At 41.7% G+C, this 12,434-nt stretch overlaps 1 protein-coding gene across 1 annotated transcript; it reads right to left on the bottom strand.

Annotated features, from left to right (window-relative positions):
- Positions 1 to 595: 595 nt before the first annotated feature.
- LOC110964337 (protein crumbs homolog 1-like) lies at positions 596 to 10,406 on the bottom strand. The gene is made up of 8 exons (XM_051953687.1): positions 10,400 to 10,406; positions 8,559 to 9,530; positions 6,832 to 7,382; positions 6,370 to 6,535; positions 2,964 to 3,861; positions 2,837 to 2,878; positions 2,596 to 2,718; positions 596 to 1,236 (listed from the first exon to the last, which is right to left on the bottom strand). Exons 1-8 carry the CDS (start codon positions 10,404 to 10,406, stop codon positions 984 to 986), a joined length of 3,012 nt encoding a protein of 1,003 aa, XP_051809647.1. The 3' UTR covers positions 596 to 983.
- Positions 10,407 to 12,434: the final 2,028 nt, after the last annotated feature.

Raw genomic sequence — 12,434 nt, forward strand, 5'->3', positions numbered from 1 at the left:
TGGACATGGTCTGCAACAATGCTGAGGTAGGCGGTATGTGCCAAAGTAACATTCACATGGATGTCAGGACCCAAGATTTCCCAGTAGAACACTACCTAAAGCATCACTCTGCCTCCACCAGCTTGCCTTCTTCCCATAGTGCATCTTGGTACCATGTGTTCTCCAAGTAAGTGACGTTCCCGGCCATCCACATGATGGAAAAGAAAACGTGATTCGTTAAACCAGGCCACCTTCTTCCATTTCTCCGTGGTCCAGTTCTGATGCTCACGTGTCCATCGTTGGCACTTTTGTCGGTGCACAGGGGTCAGTGTGAGCGCCTTGATTGGTCTACTGTGCAGCTCCATACACAACGAACTGTGATACACTGTGTATTCTGACACCTTTCTATCAGAATCAGCATTAACATTGAGCAGCAGTAGCTCGTCTGTTGGATCGGACCACATGGTCCAGTCTTCACTCCCCACATGCATCAGTGAGAATTGGCCACTCATGACACTGTCGCTGGTTCAACATTAACCGTCCTTGGACCATTTTTGACAGATACTGACCACTGCTGACCAGGAACACCCTACAAGAGCTGCAGTTTTGGAGATGCTCTGACCCAGTCATCTAGCCATCACAGTTTGGCCCTTGTCAAACTCGCTCACATCCATACGCTTGCCCATTTTTCCAGCTGCAACTTTGACGACAAAACGTCCACTTGCTGTCTAATATTTCCAACCTTCCAGCTGGTGCCGTGATCAGCGTTAATCAGTTCACCTGTCAGTGGTCATAGTGTTCTGCCTGATCAGTGTATTTACTTGCCACGTCTATGTAGAAGACATTCTTGAGGCTAAAACATGTCGCTCTCCTCCAAGTGAACCGCTGTTGTTAGCAGTTACACATTTCATTATTTTTGGGTACTATAATGGGTTCTAAAGTGCTTCAGTGCGACATTCTACACCCAGTTTACTCCAGTTTTATCACATTACAGAAAGACGGCTCTAATCGTTGACATGGAATCCCCACTCAATCTCTGGCTCGTCGTCGAGGCGTATCACAAGGTAGGACACCAGCTGGAAGAGGTTCTGCCACAGGCCCAGGAAGAGGTACAGGTAGAAGTCGCTGACATCTATCTGACAGTGTATTCCTGAGTAGTTTAAGTCGCACACACACTCAAAGCTGTTCACGTAGTTGATACAGAAGCCTCCGTTCATGCACGGGTCTGAGATGCATTCATCCACATCCTTCTCACACCTGCAGGACAAATGAGAAGAAGGAATTATAGAACAAAATCCATGTAAAGCAGAAGCAGGGCAGAGTGTAAGTAATGGAACAACAGCTCCAATAGTTATAAATGAGAAAAATGTGAGTTATTTTCTGTAAATATATTTGTGAAAGTCAAAAATGAGGTTGTTCCATCTGAAAACATCAACAGCCTTCTGGGGTCAACCATGACGGATTTGCTTGAAACTTTTTTATTATAAAATAGGGGTATTTAAATTGGAATCTTTTTGTTGATTTATCAAGTACTTTACAAAACAAAAGAAATAATTTTAAAAATTGCCCGTCAACCCACTTTCAGCCTGTTTCTTGAAAGATGAGGCTGTGTTTGAACAACAATAATTTTGGAACTATTAAAAAAAAGAGCCTAAAATTTGATCTGTTACTTTGCATCATGTCATTCATTCAGAAAAATGTTTCTTGAGTAATATTTTGGGAAGTCTGTTTTACTTAGATTGTGCTATCTACCAATATTTTTGGTTTTCAGTCATGAACTTTCTAAATTTGTATTTTTGTCCTCAAATATTTCATTTCAAAGAGCATTCCATAGGTTGTGTATTGATTATTGTGCTATGAAGCTACACTTGGTTCAGAAAATATCACAAGCTGACTTCAACTAAATACATTTTTTTGATAATATGGATTCAAAAATGTGACTTTTCATAACAGCTTCATTTTTAAGTCACCCTTGATAAAAATCTATTTGATCCACTTGCATATTTGCATAATTGCATATTTTAAATTGATGGAATGTTGAGAAACAAAATTCAGACTTTTATCTTTAATAGCTCTCAAGATATTGTCATTCAGACGTAGCTTCAAAATTCAATGCGTGAAAAAATGTGCAGAAAGTGTGTTCACAGCAAAAAAGGGAAAGAATTAGATATATCAAGCTAAAATTTCACAGATACCATTTTAAATATCCACATTTTCTGCTACGAAAACATCTGTCAAATCAGAGATAGGTGAGAAGAAACTGTTTAAACATTTGACTTGAGATGCAATGACTGAATGAGAAACTTAAAATGCCAATAACAAAGACAAAAAAAAGAAAAAGGGGGGAGGGGGGGGGGGGGGATTCTTCTGCAACTTGATGGCAACACCTTTGACCAATCGCACTTGAAGCACTTGAAGCACTTACGACAGGTTTTTCCTTATGTCTGAATTCTTGCTTGTGTTGTACGTCGCTTTGGACAAAAGCGTCTGCTAAATGAAATTGTAGAATTGTAGAATAACTGATATTTTTTGGCCACTTGAGGACAGCAGAAAGAAAATACAGTGACGTCAATTTTTAAATCCATGTGGGATTAAATATCATGATGTAACTCTTACCACTGTCCTGTAAAACCAGGCAGGCAGTAACAAGCGTTGTCCGCTTCAGAACAGTTTCCTCCGTTAAAGCAGTTGTAGTTCCATCTGGTACCCTGGCATGTAGCGAGAGGCAGCTGAGGGAGTCTAGACAAATGGAAAAGTATAGCTTGAATTCATTCTAACTCAAAAATAGTAGAGTCATTATTTACTACATTTAGTCAAACATTGGACGTTTTTGTTATTTTTTCATAAAAGCACTCACGGATTGGTTTCAATGTACCACGGGATTTCAGGGATTTTCTCACTGCAAGAGAGAAAGTTTGTAAATCAGTACAACTTGTTAACCTTCTCTACCTGTGTGCAGTCTCAGGTGTCAAAGATCAACTCACTCGCAGTACTGTCCGGTCAGATTCTGAGGACAGAGACAGGTGTAGCTCTGGAGGCCTTTGAGGCACGTGGCGCCGTAGCTGCAATTACTGTTTTCGCATATATCAACTTCTGCCTCGCACTGTTCGCCGCCGTACCCCGGCTCACAAATGCACTTAAAACCACCCGGTAGGTTGGTGCAGGCGCCGTAGATGCAGGGGTTGGAGATACAGGGGTCTGCTGGGTCTTTACACAGCGGTCCCGTCCACTCAGGGGAACAAGTGCACTGATGCAGGTCAAACAGGTCGTCACACAAACCCTCGTTCTGGCAGGGGTTGGGGGAGCAAACTGTGGCTCCCCAGCAGCCGAATCGGGGAGCGGCGTTGCTGTTCGTCCTCACAAACTGCTCCTCCTGAGGTCGGGGGAGGTTCAGCTCAGTGTCCAGGTGGAAAGGAAGAAGAAGACCCCCGATCTCCACAGGACCCAGACACCCAGACAGGTTCACCCCAGAGTCCAGGCTCAGTCCACCCAGGAAGATGTCTGCTCCCTCCCTGAGAAAGCCCAGATCCCCTCCAGATGATTTGGACAACTCCTCCCTACCTCCATCCACAGCCATCATCCACTTGGAGTTCAGAGTCTGGTTGTCCATGCTGAGCTTCACCATGTGCCACTCTCCGTCACTGATCGGACCCTGGCTTTGAACCGACACCGTGAGGGCATCTTTGTGGAGCTCCATGACCAGATGAGAGTTGAGAAGGTAGACAATGAGGTAGTCTGAGTCCTTTTGTGCGTAAAGTAACGTGGCAGCAGGCTGTCTTGTGCGGAAACTGAAGGAGACGCTGGTGAGACTGCGCTTGATGTTTCCATTGCTGTGGAAGTGCAGAACGCTGCTTTCAAGCTGAAACGTCACATTAGACAAACCTGAAACAGAAAAAGGAAAAGATTTTTACTAAATACTGTAGTTTTACTTTTAATTTTCCATTCTTACAGCTATCCCTGCACATTAAATCCCCTGATAACTTGTTTTTGACTCTTAAAAACTAACTTAAAACTTTCTAACGTGCTATTTTTTCACATCATGGATCAAAAACTCTGTTGTGGCGAGAGAGGAAACCAGACTTCTGATTCTCCTCTTGGCTTTAGGCTTTAGAAGATCTACAGTATCCCCTGACAGGAGACTTTAGCAAATCATGAGGCTTTTCACGCCGCTCATGTGAGAGAGTATAAACAGCAACAAAGTCCACTGGAGGAGGAGGACGGGATGTTTTAACAGGTTTAATGGTGAGCTTTCATTCAGCAGAGTGAGGATCAAATGCCAGTGCGACTGTCTGCTGGACGCATGCATGCAGCTCTGCTTGTGGGAGAGACTTAAGACAGAGAGTGGAGAGCTGTGTATTCTTTCTGTTTATTTAGCCTTTCTGGATTCATGTCTACTGCAGCTTTAACAGTGGTGCTTGCTGCCTTTGCTGCCTTCTGTAGCTGAATGTTTCTAGCCCGTTACACCCCACAGATGACATATTTCAGATATCTCCAGTGTCATTCTGACTGGTCAAAATGAGTTGAAAATGTCTGCAAGTTAGTTTTGACTGTTTAAACCAACAGATATCTTAAAGGTCTTTCTGACTTATATGCATTGCTGTGCATGATGCTGTTCATGCAAGGCTTCTCATTGGATATATGGTCCAGAAAAGCATTTAAAGAGTGTCAGCAGCAGTAACTGTGGCCGGTATAGTGGAGAAGATAGTGTGAGCTTCTCTTGTGGTAAAATACGGTTCCGGTTGTAGTGCCATAGTAACTACAGATATCTGCAACATCATTTCACCTAGTCAAAGCTCTAATTCAGAATATCTGTAATTACATTTTGAACAGGTAAAACTCCAGCTTGAGATACCTACAACATCTTTTTGACTGGTTTTAATTTAAGTTTACAATATCGACAGCATCATTCTGACTAATTGAAACTTAATTTAATCGATCAAAAAAGAACAATGTAGACATCTTGAATTGAGTGGAATTAAACATATTTGGAACCACAAATATGACTAGTTCCAAATAAACTATGCAGATCTGAAACTGAAATTAATACTAGTTGTCATTTAAGTACAGATTTTGCAACTGAATTGTAGATATTTTGCAATGAAACTCTACGTGAACGAACTGTTAAATCTGACATAATTGGTTGTAGGATGGCAGCTTCATCTAACAAAATAAAAGGATATTAGATTTAAAAATAAAACAGCCTAAGATACGGCTCCCTGTACAAAAATGGAGGAAGTGACTCCTACAATCTTTGACTTTGTTGTAAAACAAATGAGGATGTAGATATCTGAAATTTTCTTTTTGAATAAGGTTAAGTTAAGGTTTAGATGTTAAATCTTACAAAGTCTGGTAAACTATCATGAAAGGTGGAGTATGCAATTCCGATGAAATATTATTGAGATGTAGATACTTGGCATATTTAGATGAACCAGATTTATTCATCCCTTTGTCCAAGGGCCATACACAAACATTAATTTGCACAGGATTAGCTGGAATAGCATGATGTGGATCGGTAAGCTACATTAGTTACTTTTCATACAAAGCGCGAGGACTGTATCAGATGTTTTTAAAGAACACAAAGTGGGTGGCTAGCGGACTGTGAGGAGATATTCATTGAATCTGATCCTAAAGAGTTTTGGATTAGAATGATTTATGCTTAAGAGTTTAATACTCAAAAACTCCAGACTGTGCGTGTTTGTTCTGATATGACAGCTGTTCATATTGGTACATGGCAATCTGCACTCTATTCAGTTTAAACCAGATCGACCATGGACAAAAGTAGAATTACATAAATCTCTACTGTGGAATAACCAAACTGTTTTCATTTTGGCAAAATAAATCTGTATCTTTATTTACTAACCCATCAGTGAAAGTCCAAAGCTATTTTTTAGAGACCTTAAAACTGCACAACAGAATAAACTAACTGTAGACCTGCCATGTGACCTGTCACAATCGTACTGGCACCTTCTCTGGATCAACAGCTCGCCTCATGTGACATCTCCAGGAAGACTTGTCATCATAAAGTTCCCCAGGCATGTGGCGGTAGACTTAATCTGACCAGGGATTACCACGTCTTAGAGGAATCCCATGCAGGAACCCTGCCTCAACTCTGTTCCCTTCTGTAACCAGTAGCACGGTAATTAATCAGTGTCTGCATCGCTGACCGCCCTAATGGACCTGCAAAGCAGCACTGGAAATCTTCCTTATGTTTTTCTGTGTGTACAGAAATAGAATCTCTGGCTGTAGATGGTTCATTATTTATAGCACAGACCCTACTCCTTTGCCATTCTTAGAAAGTCTTCATTATTCCCTGGTCATGCATTTTTCAAGGCAAAGTTCTTCCTAGGACAGGAATAGGGAAAGACCAGGTTGTGATTTGAGGATACTTACACTCAAAGCCTTGAGAGAGGGGCTGGCAAACAGCAGTGGCAGGGCAGGGAGACAGCTCGCACCATTTTACCTCCTCACAGCGCTGCCCTGCAGTACTGGGGGGGCAGTTGCAGATGAAATCATCCCACATGGAGTAACACACTCCCCCATTGAGACAAGGATTGATCTGAAGTTGGAAAAAACAGTATGAATCAATGAAATAATGTGCATCTGGATTATCTAGTCAATGCAATTCAATTTTACTTCTGTAGCGCAAAATACAATTCAAATTGTGTCAAGATGCTTTACAGAACTCATATGGCTGAACCCCCAGAGCAGCCCTAAGGCGACAGTGGCAAGAAAAAACTCCTTTTTAATGGGAAGAAACCTTGAGCAGAACCCGACTCATATGAGGGGACACGTCTCTGGCCAGCTGGATTGAGAGGGACAGAAGACTTATCGAGGACAATTGGTGTAACTCACAGCACAGGCGTTGTCACTGCTGCATCCTTCTGCAACACCGATGAGCTCCTGTAGGTTGTACGACTCCACCGGAGTAGCTATCGGATAGAACTGCAGGCGTTTGCTGTTAATCCTCAGGTCCTGCACGCATCCCTTAAAGTAGCCACCAAACGAAGCCGAGACCCTTGAGTCTGGAAGCCCCCCAACAAACACCAGATCTCCAGGATGGACTTCCACGGGCCTGATGGGCATGAAGCCCTGGCTTCGGGCTGACTGGAACAAGGTGGCTGCCGTTCTTTCCAGCTTCAGCGTCACCAGGTGGAAGTGTCCGTCGCTGACCGCACTCTGACCAACGAGGGTCTCAAAGTTGTTAACCTGAATTTTCACCTTGCCTTTTTCCAGCCACAGGCGGAGGTACTGGCTGGTGCTGTTGGCCAGGATGAGGAGGAGGCCGCTGGACTGTCTGGTACGAAGGAACATGGATATAATCAGGGAGTCACCGGGGTCGTCGTCTAATGAGAACACAGCGTAACTCTCCAGGTCTTTACTCCCGAATCTTGCAGTGATATATTCTGTATGAAGTGAGAGAGAAAGCCAAGCTAAGTCAAACAAAACCTGGAGAAAGGAAAACTTTGAAAATCACCTCTTTACTGGGAATTAAAATAAAGATCAGTAATGCTCTTGCAGATGAGACCTCAGCTTGAAGTCTCCAAACAGCAAGTTGGATTCAGTCTGAAGTTGAAATCAATCTACCTATCAAGCTCACAAATTAACACATTGTGTCTTCAAAAGAGAACAATTTTACAAGTGTTGGACTATTTCTTGGTAGTGAGCATTTCACTTTACCCTCCTCCAGAAACAAAATATTTGGCCTTTGTGCGATTATCAATCTTATGGCCATACTGTGAGCTATTCTGCTTCAACCGCCGTTCATTGAAAGAAGTAGCTGCTGAGGCTGACAACCAACGAAAAAGCCTCAGGATGGCATAAGTCAATAAGACTCCCTGATTTGGCAAAGCTGAATGTATCAGTTCCTGCACCCCACGTTTTCTTAATCCCTGTTGCAGGTGTTGCTGAATACGTTCTAAATGCATGACTGTTTGGCTGGACTCTGAGCTATTTCTACTGGCTCCTTAAGCTCCTTTAAAGTGTACTGACTAACTTTATCGTGCAGGGTGGCTCTCTGCAAAGCTACCACTGAGGCTTCTGCGGTGACACGAGAGAGCATGAACTTGACTTGACCTGATCCCATCTAAATAGCACGTCTTTAAGTAATTCTGCCAACGGAGGTGCCATTTGCCAAGATGAACATGCTGTGATCACACACACACAAACAAGCACACATAGCGTCTGTAAAGGATTGAAATAAACACATCAATATTTGCATGAATCACTTTAATAATCTTCTCTGGAAGGGCTTCACTTTCAGTACCTGCACTTTATTGAAAGCTCTTATTTTTACTTTGTGCTCCATATTGAGACATTTCTTCTATAAAAAGGACCGCATACAAGCCATTGTAATTGTGAGCAAAAGATTAATTGAGTTAATGTAATTAAAGAGCCTCTGTTTTATTCTACATTTGTATTTTTTCTATATAATTTGCACTTTATAAATTTGTGGGTGGTGAAAGTTGTGGCATATAAGCAGAAAAACTGAGATCTTACCACTTAAGCAGTTTATTTTGAGACGTAATTCAATTGACATTTGAAATGGCATGTGATGGCATTACTGTGTGTTAATGTCTCACCTTCAGCACAGTTGTTTCCCTCATATGGCCTGTGACATTCACACATGTGCCTCCTCCAGCCTTGGCTCACACAGCGGCCTCGGTTCTGACACGGGCTCTCGATGCATTTGTCTTTGTCGCTGCATCCCACCGTGATGTTTGCCTGGACGCCTGATTCTTGCGGCGCTTTAACAGGCAGCACCAGATGTGAGTCCACAAACACGTCTCTGAAGCAGCCCAGAAAAGTGGGCGGGTTTTCTGCTTCGTCCACCGCTCTGGTCAAAGTCCAGTTCCCTCCGACGGCCCCGATGAAGAGGCTCTGACGAACAGCTCCTGGCTCCGGCAGAGTGGAAGCTTGTTCAAGCAGCTGGACTTCACTACTGGAGTCTCTGGTGCAGCTTCCATCAGTGCACAGCAGCCTGATGAGACTGACCACGCCGCCCAGCGATGCTTCAACGGTGTGCCACTTGTTGTTGGTCAAATACTCTGGAAGCTCTTGAACCGTGGTGCTGGAACCTTGACCCCTCAGGCTGAGGAGGCAGAGGTGTCCATCCATGAGCTCGATGCTGAGGAGCAGGTCGTCCACTCTGCGCTGCAAGAGAGTACCGTTCGCTCTGTCTGTCTTGAAGCTGAATGTGACATTAAGAGGAGCTTCTGGGTCCAGCAGCTGGGTCTCTATGTACATGTAGCCTTGGGACTCAAAGGAGAAGATGGTGGGAGTTTGGCATTTGGAGCCTGTGAAGCCTGCAAGGCAGATGCAAGTGTATGTGTGATGATCGTCTACGAGCAACGGAGAGCATATTCCTCCGTTCTCGCACTGGTTGTCATCGCAGCCTGAAAGTGCAACTGTGCAATTCTCGCCGCCATATAGGCGCCCACTTTGGCTCTGCTGGGAGCAAAGGCATCGGAATCCTCCATCGTGGCTCTCACACACACCACCATTTTGGCATGGCTGCTGGTCGCATCCATTGATATCTTCACCGAACAAAGTGCCTGCAGACCATTACAATTCATTAGAACCTTCAATACATGCATATATTTCATTCTCATTTCTCATCCGTGCACATATTGTAAATATTCTTACCATTTTATTATTATTTTATCACTATTACTGTGTTTATTGCTGCATAAGCTGCTGTAACAATGTGAATTTCCCCTGGCGTCGGGAGAAATATAGAATGATCTTATCTTCTGTGTGCTTAGAAAACAAAGAAGAGAAGCAAGACAAACTTGTACACATGCAAAACAGATAAAGCAACTGTGCAAACTTATGCTTTGTATTTCACTACACACTTGTTGATCACTTCAGCTAGTATTTCCACATATGACCACGTGAATTGACAATCAAAAAAAATACAACAGCTACCACCCTGCTAATGCAACTATGCAGGCTAAAACACATAATATAATGTCTGGTTATAACATACATAATGGATCCAAATATTACCTGCATAAAGCAACAGCAGCATCCACACATGCACGCTGAATCTCAACATTGTCCTGTACAAGTCCTCAAAAGTATTAGATTTTTGACAAGATGTGCATTTTAGCTCAGAGACAGCAGGATACTCGTGTGTGCAGCTCCATCTTCACCTCTGCCGCTCAACACTTCACTGAAATGCTTAGACCGCTGCATGCCAGATAGGAGGGATTAAGCTAATGCACTTACGATGTCTTACACATTAAACGTGTTAGGGAGGGGAGGAGTGCATCCCGCAGGCTAATTCGAGCGACTTCAAGCATGTTTCGCAGACATGTCCTCTTATGTAAGTGATAGCACCAGGATGTGAGAGTTTTGGGCATGAATGGTGGAGCAGAGGGACAACTGGAATTTACTGTCCTGTAGAGGGAAATATTCCTACAGTTCATTTATACTCATTAAAACATAGAAACAAAAGCATGTGTGCATGTTTACACACGTGATCTGCAAGTGTGTGCTGACGGGAGCTGGCTGGACCAAGGCCCGGTCTTTTTTAATGAAGTAAACTGAGGACAGTAGTTCTAATCTGGGCAGTATCTCTGTTCACAAATATGAACTACAGATTCCGTCCTCAGAACTATTTGACTTAAGCTGGCTGGACCGATGCCTGTTCTTTGATCGAAGTAAACTGAGGACAGTGGTTCTAATCTAGGAAGCACCTCAGCCATTAAAAACTCACAGACGTCATCACAAGTGATTCAGTCTTAAGAGTTCACTATTGATTGCTAATCTTTTAGTGTTACTTAAGTAATGAATGGTGTGGCTCAGGTCTTCCAGTGACTCTGGGTGGCATGTAATTGCAGAGTACGGTTCCATGGTCCAAGAAATAAGAAAAACATAAATTAAAAAATCAATAAAATCCATGTTTTTCATTGTTTTACAATATATAGAGCATAGCTAGCATATTTAAACATATAAGATATCTATGTTAGGCGTACTACAAGATATGTAATGATAAATTATAAACAACAACATGTGTAATAAATTTGACGTGCACAGCTTCCACAATTCCGGTAGATTTCTGCATTCAAAATCTTATGTAAGGGAAAGTGGGTAGAGTTGTACTATAAACAAAATGTAACCGAAGCTTTAAAAACCGCGCCACGTAGCTCAAATGATTTCAGTCAGCATTGTTATAACTGTACCTATTAATTATTATGAATTATTAATAATGTTGTAAATGACTGCAGAGGTAATTTTAGCTTATTAAAAAAGAGAAAATAGAGTGGCTACATGATGTTGTTGTTATAATTCTTTAAAAATTTCATTTGTAGAGTAAATTGTAAGTTGTAGCACGGTAAAACAAGCAAATAGCCAATGGAAATACATTGTTACCTGTCAGACTATGTTACCTATGATGCTTTTGTGACTTTTCATGATTAAAAAATCAGCTATTAATGGTTTCAAATGCATTTCTCTTGCTGTATATGTAATTTCTTCTTGTGCTTATACTGCTAACAAGAGATACCTTGATATATATGTGCTCACAAACAGTTATCTCTGCTGCAGTTTTATTGTGCTGCTACTTGATGTATTTATGTTGTATTTATGTTGTAATTAAGACTTTATTAAAGATAATAGTATGTAGATGCAGGACACAAAATACAACAACAATAACAACACAAGACTCAGGGAAAGAAATGAGCAAAAAATAACTGAGGACAAGGCCAGGCTCTACATTTAAAGATTAAATTAGAGCACCACCTTCAGTCATACGTGGGTCAGTTATCAGACATATAGCAGCACCATCCTCGGTATCCCCTTGATGCCAGACTTTATTTACAATTAAATAAAACACTTTTTGTGTGTGTTTTTGCTTTCCAGATGATGCTAAAATAAGTGGAGATTGTTAATTTATCTATTACACATAGATACGTAGCTATATAGCAATAATAACAGATATATAATAATAATTAGGTTCCACTCTGACCGGTCCTACGAGAAACCAGATGAATACAGATCTTGAATCTTGAATAATATTCACGAGTCAGGTGAATTTACATTATAAATGATAATAATACTATAGGGGTTAACCTTAATGTCTAAACCTTTATGTAAATTTGCAAATCTTAGTCTTATTACTCGACTGGAAAGCATTTTGGCGTAATAAAATTAGTTTTAAGTGTGATAAAAATAAAACTGATTGGCCTTTTTTCGAGAAAGTTCATTAGGACTTGACAAACATTTAATTGTTAGTCAAACAATAATACAAATTCCAGGCCACCAGTTAGAAAACCACATAATTTGCTTAAATTCTGTCAAAAAATAATACCATCTAAATTACATGTATAAGGTAGGTAACAGTTAATGTATTGTTTACAGCTGTGAAGTCCAGAAAGTATTTTATTCCTGGGAAAATCACAAAAACAGACCTCCCTTAGGAGAGAGCGGAGGTGACGCCTCAGTCTGCGCTGCAG

Source organism: Acanthochromis polyacanthus, chromosome 9 (genome assembly GCF_021347895.1).
Source record: "Acanthochromis polyacanthus isolate Apoly-LR-REF ecotype Palm Island chromosome 9, KAUST_Apoly_ChrSc, whole genome shotgun sequence".
NCBI lineage: Eukaryota > Metazoa > Chordata > Actinopteri > Pomacentridae > Acanthochromis > Acanthochromis polyacanthus.

Coding starts and splice junctions, on each gene's coding strand:
- LOC110964337 (XM_051953687.1), bottom strand. Junction 3,862..6,369: donor CCTCTCTCAAGGCTTTGAGT/GTAAGTATCCTC, acceptor TTTCTGTTTCAG/GTTTGTCTAATGTGACGTTT. Junction 2,879..2,963: donor CTGACCGGACAGTACTGCGA/GTGAGTTGATCT, acceptor TCTCTCTTGCAG/TGAGAAAATCCCTGAAATCC.